Source organism: Nasonia vitripennis, chromosome 4, assembly GCF_009193385.2.
Source record: "Nasonia vitripennis strain AsymCx chromosome 4, Nvit_psr_1.1, whole genome shotgun sequence".
NCBI lineage: Eukaryota > Metazoa > Arthropoda > Insecta > Hymenoptera > Pteromalidae > Nasonia > Nasonia vitripennis.
Genome location: NC_045760.1, coordinates 10,992,260 through 11,010,764, shown reverse-complemented (window position 1 = coordinate 11,010,764; position 18,505 = coordinate 10,992,260). Strand labels below are relative to the sequence as shown.

The window sequence follows — 18,505 nt, the reverse complement described above, 5'->3', positions numbered from 1 at the left end:
ACCCTATTCGTCGCTGCTGTTTCTGGAGAGCGCGTAAAAATCTACGGCGCAGCTCGTCTAGCGAAGCTCGAAATGTTCCACGGATTTTTTCAGCCGAAGCATCGAAGCGCGAATAACTCTTGGCCCTTTTTTTCAAGCGCTGATATTTCGCATGAATTATGCAAATGCAATACAATTAATCGCTGCCGCGTGCGGACGCGAGTCGGATAAAGCACCGCTGGAGAAGAGAGGGAGACGCACGAAGCAATCTTCTCTCCTCGAAAGTGCATCGCAGTCGGAACGAGCACATCCAAACAAAACGTCGCTGCCGCAGACAGACAGACAGAGACGTTGTGTGTATATAAAACGAAAATCACTTACGGAGCGAGCGACATCAAGTGCAAAAAGCTCTTGCGAGGGTACAGTATACGTACACGAGTCTACGTTAGAAGAAGAAAAGGAAGCAGCAGCAGTGACAGAGGCAGTGGAAGAACGAACGAATTAACGCGTTCGCGTACGCCGCTCGATTTTAATCTTGAGAATTCTTGTTTACCCCCTCGCCGTCCTCATCGTCGTTTGATTTCTCAAGTTGCAACGCCGACGCACGGGGGGGGGGGGGTATTAATCGGGCGAGCAGACGCCGTTTGCGCATGCACCTGTTGGCAGCCGCCGAGCCACGTCGATGCACGGGGGCATCAAGCACACGGCCGTGCTTACTTCATATACACATATATACTCCTCTGGCTCGCTGGCCTAGCTTATATACACGGGTTTGCTGCGCGGAATGCGAGCTTTCGACTCTCCCTTTTTTCCACTTTGCTCTCTCGCTGTGCGTAAGGCACGTCTATCTGTAGTTTTCAGCGAGTGTCACATTGATTTTTGAAGCGAGTCGTCGTGTACCTACGCTATGTACGTGCCCTCGCGCAATTAGTTCCGCGCGTAATTTAAAAAGCGGGTTATCTCCAACGCCGCGCCAGCCTTTTTTATCGCTCTTGCCTGCGCAAATACGAGGCGATAACCATCCGTCGGCCGCTGGCGTGTATTTATACAAGCGAGCTTTTTTTTTGATGGAGAGAAATGGAAAAGCTCGCAGAGAGAATTCGAAAGAATGATCGCCGGGGCCTTGATATGAGATAGTTGAATCGGAAGAGAGCGTTTGTACACCCGGATGGAAATAGAAACAGATGGTGTGTGTGTGCAGTGTGTGTATGTATGTGTGTGTGTGTGTGTGTGTATGCGACTGGCGTTATTGATATGAATCTGCAGGCCTCAGTTCTCTTATTCATAAACCTCTATTTGTCAGAAGACTCGTAATCCTTCTTCCTCTTTTTTCTCTCGGCGACGACTTTGTTATTAAACTTTAGAATTTCTCGTTTTTCGAAATGAAAGATTATTTATCTTCTCTCGAGTCGCTGTACGCCGCCGTTTGGGCGAATCTATCGAGCCATTCTCGGAACTCCACAAACTGTGTGTGCGCGTGTCCAGCTGTGTGCAAGGCTGCACACGCGCGAGAGATCTGATAGCGTTCGAGGAAAATATTTACTCGAGTGCCCCATTGTAAAACCATATCGATTCGCGCTCTCTCTCTCTCTCTCTCTCTCTCTCTCTCTCTCTCTCTCTCTCTCTCTCTCTCTCTCTCTCTCTCTCTCTCTCTCTCTCTCTCTCTCTCTCTCTCTCTCGTTCTCCGCAAGTGCATGTAGCGCGCGCCAAAGTGCGGAGCAGTTCAATTCTTAATTTCGCGTGTATACTCCCGACAGTACAGTAACTTCATGTCGTGCGGGAGTATATGCACACGCCCTTTATTCTATCATTCCGAGAAATTCGAATCGAGCGTGTGTGTGAATGCGCGCCAGCGAATTGATTTCAGCGCCTCTATATAAACACGACTTGAAAACTAATTCGCCATCAGACTCGACTCTACGCTCTTTGCCATTGATTCGTGGCTGGTACAAAGGCAAACCTCGAAACAAAGCACTCGGAGCTTTTTGCTGCACTTTTAATCGCGTGCCGAAACCTTGTACAAACAGACGAACTCGTATAATCAGATTCCCCACGCCGTGCGCTCTTCTTTTTCCGTGTATACCTTCGTCGGGTTTCCCATGAATTTTTTCACTATACTCTCTTTCTTTTCGCTTGATTTCGTACAACTCGCCGGCGGATGTTTGTTTCCGCCTAATTATCTCGCTGCACGAATATCTGATGGCCTAGATGCGAATCGGACTTTAATTATCCTCTCGAAGCCCCAGCTTTTTTCCAACGGCGAAATCGAAGCTTTCTTTCGCGTCGCGCGCAGGAAGAGAATTTTTCATTAATACCGAATGTTCGAGCGAGAGCGAAGCATGCGTATAATGCGAACAAGCGCGTTAAGTAGAGTAAGCCCGTTTTGGTCGGACGTGAGCTGTACACGAACACACACACACGCACACACACACACACACTGGGGTATTAATCAACATTACCCGCCTCCCGAATTTCCCCGGGGAAAACGCGCTCGCTGGCTTTCTTTTGAATCACGTTCGACCCCGTACCAGCATCAGCAACGCGACGCCGCGCGCGTCGGATTATTTCATCAAAAAATCGCGAAACTTTTTACAACGGATTCCCGCCGACGTGTCAGAAACATTTGCACTCGCGTGAAAATCATCCGCCGGTGTTAAAATCCTTGTTAATTCGCGTGCATACAGTAGACTACCGCTCCAGCGTTGTACATGTATATTTGTATCCGTACGTGTGCCGCAGTAGCGGCATTTCCATTTTCATCTCTCGAGCTTGGCTGTGTACACACCCTGCACACACGTCTAAATCTCCGCATCGGCTCTTTGTGTGAATTTCTCCTTCTCTCTCGGTGTGCCTCCATTTCGCACGTGCTAAAGTGCACAGCTCTTGATTCCACCCTTGGCTGATCAGCTACTTCCCTCTTGGTTCCATAGGCGCGAGAGCGCAGCGGAGGCAAATCCTTCGCCGCCGCAGGTTACTCGGTTATCGACGTTCGTTACGTGTCATCTCCCGGACTTTCCACTGCTGCTCTTTCTCTTGCAAGCTTTTCCTCGACTGCGATCCATTTCGTTACCGTTTCTTTCTTCCTCTTTTTTTCATTCTCTCGCATCACCTCCTTCGATCGTCGCGGGCAAATCTCCGTGTATCTCTGTGCTCTGTACGAGGCTGGCTTCGCTCTTGCGTGGCTTCGCGCCTCGATTTCTCGTTTTGTTTTGCCCTCGCGTTCGTGTGCAGCGGTATATACATAGGCGCGCGTTTGTACGTGTCATATCGCGCGTCGGAGCTTTTTCGCCGCTCCCGAGACGGACGGCAAGGTAATGGGATTTTTATCTGCCGCTTCCTTCCCTCCTTCGCGTGGCTCGGTGAGCTGTTGTATACGTTATTGCGGATATTTCTCTCTGGCGAGTCAATCTGGCCCGATGAATTCGGGGCGCGTCGAGAAATTTCTCATCCTCGTTTTCTTGCCTCTTCTGTGCAATTATACATGCAGCGCAGAACCGCAAGCTCCGACGCGGAAGAAAATCGTCCAAAGTGTGATGGAGTGGAGAAAGAGAGAAAAAAGGAGACGCTCGGCGCAACCGCCCCCTTGGCTTTTTAATATGAATCCTCTCTGCATGTATACCTATATGCACTAGAACCGCAAGCTCGTGCAAGGCGAGCAGACAAGGCGCGAGCTTTAAATCGCAAATGGATATGTAAAAAGAGCAAGAAACGGATCTCTTCAAAGCCGCTTAAGAGTAATGCACCACCTGCCGCGCTGACTTTTCACATACGCGCACACACTCACACATAGGCATAGCAGACTCTCTTCGTTCCCTATTTGAGCGAGAGACGACGACGACGACGACTCTCGCGTGCGTAGAATACAATATCTGTCTGTGCACGCGATGCGGAATTCTTTTCGTCTCCCACACACACACACATTCTCCTTCCTTCTTTTGATAGCTGCACGCGTGCTCCTTGAAAAAACTTTGCCCTCTCGCATATATACACTCGCGTTCGCTTATACAACCGTACTGTGCTGCCGCAACCCGTTTAATTCGAGTACGGGGGAAACAATTACGGGCTTTTTGTATCGATCGCGCGAACGCGACAACGTCCTTTTTATGCATTCATGATGACGTATTATTTTTTCTTTTCGTCGAGTATATCGCAGAGGGAGAACAGGAGGGAGAGAGAGAGAGAGAGAGAGAGAGAGAGAGAGAGAGAGAGAGAGAGAGAGAGAGAGAGAGTATGAAATATTTTTTGACAATGCAGAGCTCTGCTGGGGTATAAACGTGCTGGTTTTGTAGAGAGGAGAATGAAAGGAGTTGATTTTTATATTCTGCGGTCCGCCTTCGGGAAGACAGTGTGCGCGCATAGCTTTGCGTCAGTACAGTATAGCGCAGCTATACTGCGGAGTAGGTCAGCGCATACACGTTATATGTATATACATACACCTATATAGACGTGAGTTGGCCGGTGGTGTGCTGCGTTGAAAGGGGAGGCGCACGTGTGATCCTGAGTATATATTTTACGGTGCGATGATGTGTCGTAGCCGCAGGATCTCCAGGAAATTCTTCTTGTACATAATTGCTTTTGTCGAATCGAATCCTTCCTGATAAACAAATCGATTCCCTTGCGCGCTAGAACGTATGTCGAAAAATTCGACGGATAGGTAGGTACAGTGAAATAGAGAGGAAATGGAAACAGGATTCGGCCGATCAAATTCAACGTTAGAAATCGAAGGTTAAATTGGATGTAGGGCCTTGAGTCTCGTTTCAATTTCCTCCCACGCAATATCTACGCGACTTTCCTCTCTATTGAGGAAAAATCGATACACGCAAAATTCGTGGAAAAATATTGCCGTCTCCATTATTATTATACACGTAGAACATTATTTATGAACGACCTCCCGGTGCAGCTGCAGAGTTTGCGTAAATTACATATACCTTTCACAAACACACACACATAGAGGGTCGAGGAACAAAAGCCAGTGGAAACCGACCTACTTATATTATCCCCGGACGTTGTCGCGTTCGCGCGATCGATACAAAAGCCCGTAATTGTTTCCCCGTACTCCGGAATTAAACGGGTTGCGGCAGCGCAATTACAGTTCTCTCATGAACGCAATTATATATGCAAGGAAGGCAAAGTTTTTCAAAGACACGATGCAGCTATCAAAAGAAGGAAGAATGTGTGTGTGGAGGACAGAAAATTCGCATCTGGCAGTGCTGAACCGAGATATTGTATTCTGCACGCGAGAGTCGTCGTCGTCGTCGTCTCGCTCAAATAGGGAACGAAGAGAGTCTGCTATGCCCATATGTGTGCGTAAATTCGCGCCGTCGTTTTCATTGCAGTAGAGCAGCAGCAGCAGCAGCAGCAGCTTCGCAAGGAAAGTATACGTGTGTATATGAATATAAATCTCATCGTGCGCTTGATACAATGTAATATAGGTATACGTATATACAGTATACACATATAGAAGCTAACGAGCGACACTGAGAACTGTAAACTCTCGTCGAACTATCGGATCGACGTGTGCAACCCTGAAATTTATATCCAGGACAGCAACTGGGAGTCCGAAAAATCGCGCGCTCTATTAAAACGAAGCAAAAAGAAAGGCTGCTCGATCGAACGTCCGCAGCAGCGGCGTATGAAATCGTCAAAGGGCTCGACGGGAAAGAAGAAGAGTTCTCAATGTCGCTTCTATCTTTATCGAGAGCGCGCGCACGGAGCGAGTGGATCATCCCCCACTGCAGTGTGTATGTACAGGCACACGTGTATGCGGAGCGAAAGGACGTTCCCGTGTACGACGGAAGGAACGAGGACGTGGCATTTGGGCTCATCTCTCGACGTATGTATACATACATACGCACACATACAGGCGTATGCGTACGAGACACACAGGTTGGTTGGCTGGCACAGGTACAGAGAGCGAGAGAGAGAGAGAGAGAGAAGGAGAGGGGGTCAACAGGGCACTTGGTTAAACTCACCTCCGAAGACGTCAAGTAGCAGAGCCTCGAGTCGGTGCTCTCGAGGGAGGCTTGTTGTACAATTCCGTATCTGCTCTCGCGGTCCGACATGTAATCCGACCTCACGCTGTCCTGGCGGTCGAATGTGCCTCTGCAAAACGGAAAGAAATTATGTAGACATAAGGTACAGGAAATCTTGCGTCTATTGTCGCTAAACACGCATACTACGTGCGCATTGTCAAGAAGCTTGTTTTCGCAAGCTGTGTGCATACATTGCGAGAGTCTCGCGTATATATAAGCGACGGCTCTTTTTAATTGCTCGTTAACGGATGCGGCTATTGTGCATCGTTTCTACGCATACTTCTTGCGAACTGTATACACGCGAGCTTTTTGCCTTTCCGCCACGCGAGACATGGCTACGAAAAAGTTAATTACTAGGAAAACGCAGCTACGTGTACTGTACACAATACGCAAGACTCGCGGAAAATTTTTCCATCAGAACATCAGATATAGAACTATGTATACAACCGCAGAAAAATAAGGACTCTTAATTGCCGCTTCATTTGAATTTCGCGCGCTTTGATCGTTTTTTCAAAGGCGACTTTAAATTCCCCCGCACAAGGTTTTTTATTATCAAAGTAAAATATTACATCGCACAGGATGTAGGTTGGTTTCTGGCTTATTCATGCGCGCCTGCGCTGCAGTAGAACTCTTATATTGCTTGCCCCTGTAATCTCTTTCATTCCAGCTTGGCATCTCGGCGGTCTGTCGAGAAATGAAATCAGTTCTTTGAAAACTCACGCTGTGCGGCCTGCATGCACGAAATAGGAAGTTTTCAGTATTTCTAGGCGACCTCGTCGTGTAATGCACTACGGGTACGTACACTTTGGATATAGAATTTCGTCGATACACCCTTCGGCACTATACACACCCTACTGCATTCGACACACAGTCGCAGACTCTGAAATTTCGCCAAAAGATATTTTGTCCCAGCCAAGTTCCACCGCTATGAATGAGAAAAAGCGAGACAATCTACTCGGCATTCGCATTAAGAGAATAAAAGTCCATCAAGGAGCGCGAGAAATCAGACGAGTTTCTGCAAGACGCAAGAGAATTAATTAAGATCCTTGCCGAGCGGCGCTTTGAAAATATACGCGCGGGAGTAATAATAAAGCCGGGGAGAGAGGCGCCAAGGTAATAATTGCAGCCTTCGTCTCGTTAACGCTCGGCCGAGTGTATACGGCCCGTGAAAATTCATGCAAAAAACTCAATTAACAGGAGGCGACGCTTCTGCTCCGCTTTTTAATTCGGCAGCAGTAACGCAGGGGGCACGAGGGTTCGATTAGACGAAGAAATTGCCAGAGGCGGAAGAGATTGGAGAGAGGCTGATTTATTGGCAGGAGAGCGCGGAGTCTGCGGCGCAGAGAAGGATGTGGGAGAAAGGGAGTTTGTCCTTGAACTTAGGCATAGTCACGTATACCTACTATATACGTACAAGAGGGGAAGGAAAGCCTCCGGCGAGGAGTCTTAATGACACTTGGCAGTCGCGAGGATTGATTCGCTATTGATTTTAATTTAGCTCGCTCATTGCCCAGGCTCTCGAGAAAGCAGAGTAATGCGTTTTTTCTCACGATTGCCGACTTCGATTTACTTTATCGATTGGTATTTTTTTTTGCCGACGAGCTGCGAGAAAAGAGACTCGGAAATAAACCTTCCAAAGCCATAAAATGCATTGACAAAATCGCGTTTCCACAGCTCGCATAAAAATAAAGAAACCTTTAGAGCAGATTTTTAACGAACCGCGCGTTCCATAAAAATGCGAGATGAAAAAAGGTATAGTAGAGACTAGATCACCAGAGAGCTCATCAGATCCTCGGAAAAATTAGGTGATCCTGCCGCTACTGTCTCGCGCAAGAAGGGTGTTTCAAAAGCCCCAGCCGGACGGCGCTACATGTAGGTGTACATACAAGCGAAAGCTTCGCTTGCACTCGCGTGCAGTAAAAGTGAAGAGGGCGCAAGTGAAACAATGCGCGACGACGACTCGCCCTTCGCGCGCGACGCTGCATCGGAAAAAATATGTACCTGGATGCCGGAGATACGAGATGCAGGCTAAGGTACACACGTAACGAGTAAACACGGCGACCAGATCATAATGGAGATTTGCGAAAGACAGCGAAAGTGAGGCGGATTAAAGCGGCAGGATTAAGCGCGAGCGAGAGTCCGTCCGTAAATTACTTTAGAAAAGCTCGGGGATTACGTCACCGCGCCGCTCGGGACTAAGCCGATCTATTGCCTTCTAGACGGACCGAGCAACGAGCAGAGGTGTTTCGGACACGAATTGTGCGTTCGGGTTAAGTATATTAATATTTCGTGGAATAATATTATTACGTCTTTACGCGGCTGTTATGCGACAATGTATTACGCAGTCCGTTAATTCGTTGCGCGTTAACAATCCCATTCAACGTAATCGATAGGAATATACGATGAATGTATAATCTGAAAATCCACTCGGAATGTTTTCCCTCGGCTTTTTCGCAATAATCAAACAATCGAAAAGCGCACTCTACAGCTCGATGATCACTTCAGCTCCACGACGTCGCAGCATTCTTTCCCTTCTCTCGGCTAGAAAGACGATGAGAGGAGGAGGGGGAGCTGCAAAACGTACAGTGAATGAAGAACAAAACCCGTCGAGCGAATCGCGCGCGCGCGCGCGCGCTGCCGAAAAACCTCGTGGGTTCAAGTGCGCGCGATGATGCGCTCACAATAGCAGCTTCTCCCTTTCGCTCGGCGCCTATGCATAACGCACACACGGAGACAGAATGGGGCCCCCGACTAATTCCGCGTTATTGGCTTCCGCGAGGTGCTTTGATCGGAGTGCTGCGGCTCTCGACGCGATCGCAACACCCTAACCCACTGCGTTTTTTATGTCTGTGAATATGAATATCCCTGCGATTCCTGGCTTTGTCTTTTCGATGCTACTGTCTGTACGTGCATACTTTTTTCTTTCTATTTTGCCTTTATGTGCGACTGAAGCCTTATTTGTGCGCGAATCCGGCTTCACGTATTCTTGACTTTGATTTTTCCCGGATGACAATGCTGTTTTTCGGTAATTAAGTGGAATATTTATTCGGCTCATTTGCAAGTTAATTGCGTGCGAGAGGGACTGATGCCTTTTCGCTGTTGAATTTTATTTGAATGTCGATGCGTCGAGTTTAATTTGTTGTTGATTCAGTAATTAATTAGCGAAGAATAATCCGCCTTTTCTATTATCGTCGATCAGAGTGTTATCGTTTGAAATTGTCTAAAGATAAGATGTATATCCGCTAAAGATACCAGTATAGTCTACCTGATCAATTGCTAGTGCGATAACTTTATCATCGAGCGCAGCCTAGAAACCTGTTTTACCAGCTTTGGTTAATTTCAAGTTTACGAAACAATAGCACCGGAAAATGGATAGTCGCTTGTACAATGGTTAACGTTTTCTTTATAAATTACGCGACTACTTTAATACAGACAATGTCTTTGATTTGGTATATGCATGAGCAAACTCAAATCTCCTCCTATCTCAAATTAACAATCAGCCCGCAAAACAAACGCCGGGAAATTTCGATCCTCGCATAAACTATATCTCAAGCACAGGACGACTACCAGGTCGCGTTAAACTTTTCACCAACTTACCCAGCCCAAAGAAAAATCAATATTGAATAAGAGCCAGCCGCAGCAGCAGAGTTCCTCTCGCAAACTTCTCCAATTAGACATTCGCGTTTTAATCCGCGTCTCGGTCCGTTAAAATTCCCGCTAAGAGCCGCGAAGAGCTCCCCTCTTATATACGATCCTATAAATCCAAAGCCGTAGACTCTGCGGTCCCGCGTAGGCGTGTCAATACAATGAAGCTAGTTACCCGCCCCTAAAAATGCAATTATCTCTCCCTCTCTTTCGTGTCTAAGGTGGCGAAACGCTCTGCAGAACTTTGTTTTCTTGAGCCGAGCTAGTTTTCGACCCTTTTTCACGGCTCCGGCTCTTTCCAGTACACCTACTTTTTCTTCTTCTTCTACTTGCGTGTGTGTATGGGCGCTGCTGCTGCTGCAGGCACTACTTCTTTTGCCGCTGCGTGTTCCGGCTCCCATATTTTCTTCCTTCATGCTCGCACGCGCGCGCAAGCTTTTTGCTCGGCGACACACGCGGAAAGAGAATTTCCGTGTCAGCGAAAATGATTGCGTGCTAGTATACGGACGTGTACGTGTGTGGTGCCTCGACTTCAGCTTAGTTGCACTTTCTTTGGGGACCGAGACTTTCTTTGTGCTGCCGCTGCTTTTCTTGCGCGAGTCGTGTTTGTTACTGTTTTTCTCACAGCTTGCGAAATTCTTCGCTCTGATCTTTAGAACATTTTTTACGCACATAGCTCACATAGTCGTGCAATGAGAGTCTTTGGTACGTTTGGTGCAGAGTGATTAAAACTTGTAGAGGAGACCATGACGTACCTGTGTTCGAGGGAATCGGTGCGATTGGACTTGTATCCGCTGTCGTTGAGACTACCCTCGTGACGCAGGGAGGGTAGCGAATCCCAGGGTCCCTTATGACCGCCGCCATAGCCAGGCGCCGAGCTCGAGGCTGCCGAGCCCATGGTCGAGCTGCCCGACTGCCAACCATCTGAGTGCCGGAACCACTGGGCTCTCGCTGACTCTCCAATACAGCTGGCGCATCTATAAAACGAGCATCCTTACTTTTTTCTTTCTTTGCTGTTATTCATGCATGCGTGCTTTTATCCCGTCAACGCTGCCCTTTTGTCTTCCGCACGCTCTATTTTTTTTTATTACTTGTAGAATTTTGCTCCTGCAGCGGATATGTTTATGCTCGACAGTGCCTTTGTTGCTGAGGTGCACGTATACGGGGCAATGATAGATTGCTATGCGACGCGCTGTGCGGACTTGACAAAGGGCCGGCCCTTTTCGTCGTGTATGCAAGGTTCAAGGCTTTCTGTATGCGTGCGAATATTTTAATTGGATGTGACAGCTTAATTTTCAAAGCAGGCTATTGTTATAACCAAAGCTATCAGTTGTGAGCTCGAACTATTTATTTAATAGATATGAAGTAAGAGCGCACCTTGAATTGTAGTCGCTCAAGTATCCTCGATCACGATCAAGCTCACGTTCTCTCTTCTCGCGAATGATCTCATTCCTGTCGCTGTAGTAGCCATCCCTGTCCTTGCTATTTTGCCTTTCATTGCAGTATCGGTAAGATTGAGGTAAAGTCGATGATTTGTTGTTAGCGCTTGGACCTAGAAAACCAGAAGGAAATTCATGAGCAACAGAACGACGCCGTGATAAGGATCGATACTGCTTTGCCGAAAATATGCGCTCTATAATTATATGTCTATGCGTTCTAATGATAAATGGAGTGTCATACTAACGTCTTCTTGATGCATGAGGTGTACGTTGAACATTAAGTGGTATATTTTCGGCGAATTCTGCAAAACAAAGCTCAGTGAGTTCGGTGAAACGATCGTCGAAATAAAAAATGAGGCTAAATTCAATAAACTGTGAAGGTTATATGCAGAGCTCATGATTTGGGGTAGAGAAAGAGAGAGGCAACGCGAGAGGCCCAATCTTACCCAGGTTCTCCATACTCTGGGTGAGCAGCGCCTCGAACGTGTGGAGACTGTAGCTCTCGGCGTCCATGCCCTTGGCCAGAGTGTTTCTGAGATGCATCTCGTACTCGAGTAGCAGCCTACTGGTCGGACTACCTGGCGTCGAGGCAGCATGCGGACCCTGCTGCTGTTGCTGCTGCGCCTGTGATTGGGAGGGCTGATGGTGATAGGCCTGACTGTTGCAGCGACGCGACTGGCAGTGGGACTGGGGCTGCTCCATGTCTGAATTGCCGTTCGAGGAGCTCGGCGTCGTCGCGTAGCAGTGGTTCTCGAAGACGAGGTTGTCCGAAGGCGGCGACATGTCACCTGTGCACCGATTACGTTCCAAATCTAAGTACATCCGGCCTCGGCCGCCTACAAAGGACAGACAGTTTGCTACGTGCAGCGAGTCGGAAGTGGTGCGAGCGCGGCTTACAGCAGGCCCACCGCCGAGAGCGTACGACTTCTCCTGCGGCGGCTGCTTTTTCGCCTCTCTCTTTTTCCCTGATGCTTTTGGTTGCGTGTGAGCTAGGGTTGGATATGCATAGTTTTTGGTGCATTAGGATCGTTGGCGGACTAGAGTTTTTTTTTTTTGCTAGGTTGTTGCTTTATCTAATGTTTTTATTTGTTTTTAGTAAAGGGTGGCAGTGCAACTATCGATGCAGCGAATGACATCCTTTAAACATTTAAAAACGTGAATTTGTCGATAGAAGTGGACTGTGAATTTCTGATAACATTAGTGCTCAATATCAATGATTCATTGACTGAATTTTATTTATTTTTTATATTATTAAACTATTCAGAGATTCACAGCTTTGAATTATACATTGACAAGTATTGAATAAGATTATCAAAAAACAAACGTGACTTGGTTATGCAGAGGACGTGATAGATTACATTTATTTAGATTGGAAATTTTTAATTTGTAACATCAAAAAACATTGATTCATGCAAGATCAAGAATTATTTGTTTTCTGTGATTATTGCATTAATCTGCAATGCTTTTCAGTGAGATTGTGCAATAAATCGTAGTCTTAGAAGAATATTAAGCAAAACAGTGCTCAATATTTAGATTCAAATAAGAATAGTTAAGTTATATAATTAGTTGTCAAAATTCACACGAAACAGATATTTAAAAATTCAATACAACGTGAATTACTTGTCGAGTATATATTTTGTAAAAATTCTTATTGTAAATAGCTAGTATGAAACAAGTGTCATGAAATATGTTAGAAAAGCTAATCTTTAAAACAAACACAAAAAACTTTCATAACACATTGTTTCTTACTTTACTCTATTTTGACAATCACGGTTTAAAATCTATTGAAGCAGCTAGTTGTATTTGAGTTAATGTTCCAGTCATGTCATCTAATTTTTTTTTTGTCTATATCTCTAATTATGAAACTAGAAATTGATTCTGCGCTAAGCCTAGTTGAAGATTCACTCAACAACTATAATTGGAGATCGAGCGAATTTTCACTAGAAAATCTATGATTTTGTAGAGTAAAGCCAAGCCTTTCCTATTAACGTATAGCTGATTTTATTTTGCACTGGTAAGAACATTTTTTATTTGACCATAAAAAACCGGGAGTTTTATTTAAATCAAAATTTAACACTATTAGATAACAACAGCATAATTATAAGTATTTAGTATAAATTATTCAACGAATCGAAGTGCATCAAGATAACAAGCTATTTCAGCACGATCATTAATCTTGGCCTTTTATCAGCAAGGCCGTTAAAATATCAACGCATCGATCGCAACCTCTGCTTCTTCCTCGAAACTTTTTTATCAGTGCAAGCAAAAATCATCCACACGATAAGCCAAATAAATAAGCTGAAAAAAGTAGCCCGCCGTCAATACCGGAATACTGTCGATCCATTTCGTGCACGCTCCTTGAGTTTTGAAACTTGTTGTTGTAGGGATGCCTTGGCGGATAGGCGAGCGTATAGTTGTCGTTCTCTGCCTCGGACATAACATACTTCTGGTTGTTGTTGTTCGGGTGATAATGATAGCCGTGGTGAATGTGCCGCTTGCGCGTCATTTCGGGCGAGGTGACCGGACTGTCGATGCTCGACATCGGTTTGAGCATGCGTTTGAGGGTCTGATGGTCAAGGCCTGGTGGACCCATAGGTCCACCGTGTTGCTGTTGATGATGAGCGTTCTCGATGCGCATATCATCGGTGCTCTTGCTCTTGTTGCGCCGGCCACCGCCATGATTGTTGTTGTTGATATTGAATATATTGCCGTTCTGCATCTCGAGCTCGGTATAGTCGGCGGACTTGGTGTGGTGGAGTTGGTCCTTACGATGGTGGTATCTGCTAGCGAGACTACCACCCGCCTGCGTACCCTCAGATTTGAGGCTTTCGCGTTCCGGGCCGTTCTGCTGAGTTGAACTGTCCTGTCTTTCCAACTTGCCCGGCTTCTTCGGCGATGGGCCTGTATTTTTCTCCTCTGGCACGTCGATCTGTGATAAGAACAGAATATAATTAACTTCGTCTTTGCAGAACAAAATGCATTATTAATTAATTGAAAACTCTAAATTTGACATTGCATTCATTCAAAGTGATCACAGCTGTTTTAACATCAGTTTAGACACTACTCATTCAACACTAACGATTTTCCGATAAAAAGAAGACACACCTGCGAGCCGACGTTTACCGTGCCGATAGCCACGTTAGTGGTCTTGGGCGTCGTCTGACAAGTCTCGCTCTGTTGCTGCTTGTCTTTCAGCTTAAGCGAGTCCTGGTTCTTAAGGACCTTGCCTCCTGGGCCGCCTCCAGCCGCACCACCACTGGCATTCGTGTTATTGACGTTGTCGTAAAGGGAAGCCGCCGAGGTGGCCGTCGTGATCTTGTCCCGGGCATTCATCTCAGCATCCGCTGAACGGCTTGCAATCCTCGGCAGCGTCGATGAAACTGCTGCAATTTACATAGAGCTTGAATTAGAATAAATTCTACAGAACAAAAATTCGTGTAAATGCGATTTAAATCTATGAGATTTTGTTCTGTTTCGATGTTTAAGCAAGTGGTAACACCTCGGCTCTGGTCAGACGTTATAGAAGCGGATGAGCTCTTTCAATTTTCATAGCGTACTTATTTCTTTTACAGCGCTCTCTAAATTTATCCTACTTTGGTAGCGTCAAATTAAATTAACTTTTTTACACGCACGCTACTCTTCACATAATTAAATAATCTCCAACGTGAGCTACATCGCGAGACCAGACTAATTACAATCATAACCGCGAAAACGCCTTCCAAATAAGAGTGGTCTAAGTACACAATTCATTACTGGTAATTGAATTAGGGACCTTTACATTCACGTCGCCGCGATTGGCCTAAAAACCTCGCCAAGCCGCAGTCTATCAAACTTTCAACTAAAAGAAGACTTCCCCCCTCCTCTCACTTTCATAGATAAGGCCAACCGAACGCCGCATCTCTCCACATAAAAATCTCTCTGCACCAAAAAAAAAAGTATTCACGACGCCTGCACTCCGGGTAAGTAACCAATGCGCAGAGACACGATAGAGAGAGAGAGAGAGGGAATTTAGCGTCACAACTAGCGACGAACGAAAATCCAGAGCAGAGCTGCACATATACGACGGCTGCCTGCGGCAGCCGATTTATTATTCCATTTGGGCTTGGCAAAAGGCGGGCGGCGGCGCTGCGCGAGTAGGTTCAGAGGAGCGAGATGGCAGCGCAGCGGCGGTGGCAGCAATCGATAGAAGCAGCAGCAGCGTACGTACCGCAAGTGGGCCTGTATCTCGGATCCTGACGCAGCCGGTTTAACTGTTCAGTCGTCATACATGTGCACTGGGGTTCGCGCGACGACCTGCTCGGCGAGGCGGGAGTCGACAGTGGCTTTCGCCGCGTCTTCACCTTGTTCTGCTTGTTTAACGGCTCCAGCCGCAGGGAGTACGAGGAAGAGGCCTTGCGAGAGATCTTGAACGATGGCGACTGCAGACAGAGAAGACGATCATCAGAATGTTGTGGTATAAAAAATTCGGTACGCATAAAGTTTCGCGGCGGCGAACTAGCACGAGAAATCCACACCGGTTATATCAGTTGAAACAATATAATTGGATCAGCGTTTGGAGAAAGATTCTTCATCCGAACGAAGGATAGAATTTCAGCGTAGGGTTTACGTAATGAGACACAGCGCACGCGATAATTCGAAGAAGAGAATGAATATTCATCGAATACTTTTGCGACTTCCCGTGAAAAATGTATCGATCAAATGCCGTGACGATTTTCAATGAAACTTTTGATTAGTTTGCGCTCGGAATTTTAATGAATTTCTCCGTCCTACAGCCCTTTCCAGCTCTCCGATGTTTTTACAATCCCGATCTCCTCGACTGGTATACGCGCGCGAAGATATCATGCATATATGTATAATGCAGAGTCGAATCGCAGGGAAAGCAAACGTCAAATTACTTACGACACATTCTCGGAATTGCTTTGCATCAATCGGACAAGTGAAATTCAGTCCCCAAGTGTCGTTTGTCATCGTGTCCTTCCAGTAGACAAAGCATTCTGACGCCTGGCCGATTCGGGTTCCTGAAAGCAGGCAAAACGAGATTAACAATCCGTGTACGTAGAGTTATCAGTTAGTATATTTTATATATATATATACACATCGTCTATGCAAACGGAGAACGAATGTTTGTCGCATCTCCAAATCAAATTTTAAAAGCGCATAGAAATAGCTTACAACAATTTCGACGGAATAGTTTCACGGATACCAAAGGTATGCACGCGCGCGTGCGCATCCGCACAAACGGACATTTACCGGGAGCAGGAGATTCGAATTCCGCAAACGCCTTTCTACAACGTGTTTTTGCAAAACTGAGAATTCTGTGCTATTACAAAGCTTGCTCGCTCGGCATAAGCCGCTGCTCCCTTCGGTTCGCGCTGAAAATAGAACTAATCCCGCGAGCGGAATAAATTTCCCTAAATCCGAGAAAGAAGATAGCTCTCCACTCGGTTCCATCTGCGTCGAAAGCCCTCCGAGCGTAAAACGAGAAGGCACAGCGGAAAAAGGAGGCCGCGTATCTATAACACACATACACCTATCGCAGAAACATAGAGCGAAGCGCGCAATAATTACCAGGCTGAACGAGTCGGACGTCGAGGATCTTGTCGACCTGGCAGTTGTAGGCTGTGATATGGAAAATGGTCTCGGGCGAGTCCTGGATGCAGGCGATGTTGACCGGCACGAGATCCTCCGAGACCTGCTGCCATTTCACGCTGCCGGCGCCGCTCGTCACGTGAAACACCTCCGCCCACAACCTGCGAAAGACAAACGGACGTACTCGCCCGTGACATTAGCACACAGTGATCCTTTTTCGCCTTCTCTCTTATAAATAGCTATATATTACAGCACACAGATGCATATAAATTCACACGACGTATTCTCGTTTGGAAAACTAGGTCAAAGCGTTTTCCCGGCGGCGCGAGCGAGAAAAATTCTTCCTCCACGTACACGACTTAAATCTACCGCCGCGGCGTGTATACGTATACGACGAAGGCGGCGGCTGCGGCGAGAAAGTACGTGAGTCTACAAAAGACTGTGTGTGCGACGTATATATATATATATATAAGTATACAGAGAAGAGTTCGAAGGAAAAGCCGAGAAGAGCGAGTGGCCGAGCTTTTATACGCGCAAACAAATGCAAATTCAGCGTGATTTTCGCGGCCGCGCAGGAAAATGGAGTTGCGCGCTGTAAGACAAAAGCCCTCGAGAACACGCCAGCCTCGTCTTCGCTGCGTCTGTGTAAACGTGTTATAGACTACCCACTCCCTCTTCTCCGGCGCGACTTTCTCAGAGTCTATGCATGTATATATACTCGTGGAATAGCGACTACGCCGTTAGCGCTTTCGAGCCCCGGCGTCGTCGGACCGGAAAATGAAACGATAATTATTTAATTCAGGCTTTCGATGCCTTGCTCTTTCTCCGACGCCCGGCGAATGCCTTTACTATACTTCTCTCGTTTCTCGTTTTTCGAAATTGTTTTTTTACTTCTCGATCGAATCTACGACGTTGTGATTCCCAGGAAAACACGTCGTACTAAGCAATACACAAAACATACAAGCTATTATACACAACGGATGTTCTCCTGCGCACATGCACATACAGCGTAGCGATGTTTCCCCGCAAGCACAAAACCACCAAAGAATATAACTCTACCAGTGTATGTGGGTGTGTGTTTACACACCAAACATCGTCTATTCATCGCGCACACAGAGTTTCGCTTTTATTTCTCGCCCAATCCACCCCCCTGAAAATACATAACCGCGTTTAAACTATATGCTTCCCAAATACACGTACATGTAAATAAAACCGCGAGTGCAAAGCAAGAAGGTATAGCAACGAGTGAAAGAAACACTATTCCCTCTCGCCTGCGTGCATGCATACACACGTGGATAAAGCATATGTATATCGGAAGCTTCCCGTGATGCCCTCGAAACAGCCGCAGACACCGAAGCGTTTCTACCAACGAACCACACGTCTACAAACACAAGCTTCTCTATTCGTGCAAAGCGTGGTGTACAGGATGAAATGAAAGAGAGATAGAATCATGAGTTTTCGCGACAATTTCGAACTTTTTTTTTCTTTTTTAGATTTACTACGACAAACGCGGATAACAAACACTCAAGGACTAGTCAGAGAAACGTCGTTTTTTATATAAGAATGAGAGACAAATTGTATTTGGGAAAAGTTTCGTACGGATGAATCAAAGTTGAATTGCAAAGGTTTTTTTGGGAAGGACGTGACGTGGAAAAGTGCTTCATACGCTTGCACTGGCAAAACATTCGTAAATTCGAGAAATATTTTCTTCGATTGACTGCTATACATTATAAGCTAGAGGAAACGTTTCCTGTTTTTCGAGCTTTTGAAAAGGCACATCTTATTCGGTTAGTCAAAAGCTTGACGAGAGAGCAGCCTTAA

The 18,505-nt window shown here is 46.3% G+C and overlaps 1 protein-coding gene across 17 annotated transcripts in view; it reads right to left on the bottom strand.

The window, feature by feature from the left end:
* The window catches only part of LOC100115302, a 70,020-nt gene that overhangs the window by 25,965 nt on the left and 25,550 nt on the right, over positions 1–18,505 (bottom strand). For 12 of the 17 annotated variants that reach the window (XM_032599963.1, XM_032599960.1, XM_031928903.1 and 9 more), the window contains 10 exons: positions 16,664–16,845; positions 15,995–16,113; positions 15,303–15,513; positions 14,201–14,478; positions 13,421–14,024; positions 11,542–11,931; positions 11,341–11,397; positions 11,034–11,208; positions 10,412–10,633; positions 5,952–6,081 (listed from right to left, as the gene is read on the bottom strand). In XM_032599963.1, the coding sequence (XP_032455854.1) occupies positions 5,952–6,081; positions 10,412–10,633; positions 11,034–11,208; positions 11,341–11,397; positions 11,542–11,931; positions 13,421–14,024; positions 14,201–14,478; positions 15,303–15,513; positions 15,995–16,113; positions 16,664–16,845 (2,368 nt within the window). The remainder of the gene's footprint in view (positions 1–5,951; positions 6,082–10,411; positions 10,634–11,033; positions 11,209–11,340; positions 11,398–11,541; positions 11,932–13,420; positions 14,025–14,200; positions 14,479–15,302; positions 15,514–15,994; positions 16,114–16,663; positions 16,846–18,505) is intronic. The other 5 variants (XM_031928907.1, XM_031928908.1, XM_031928911.1 and 2 more) reach the window with 3 other exon arrangements.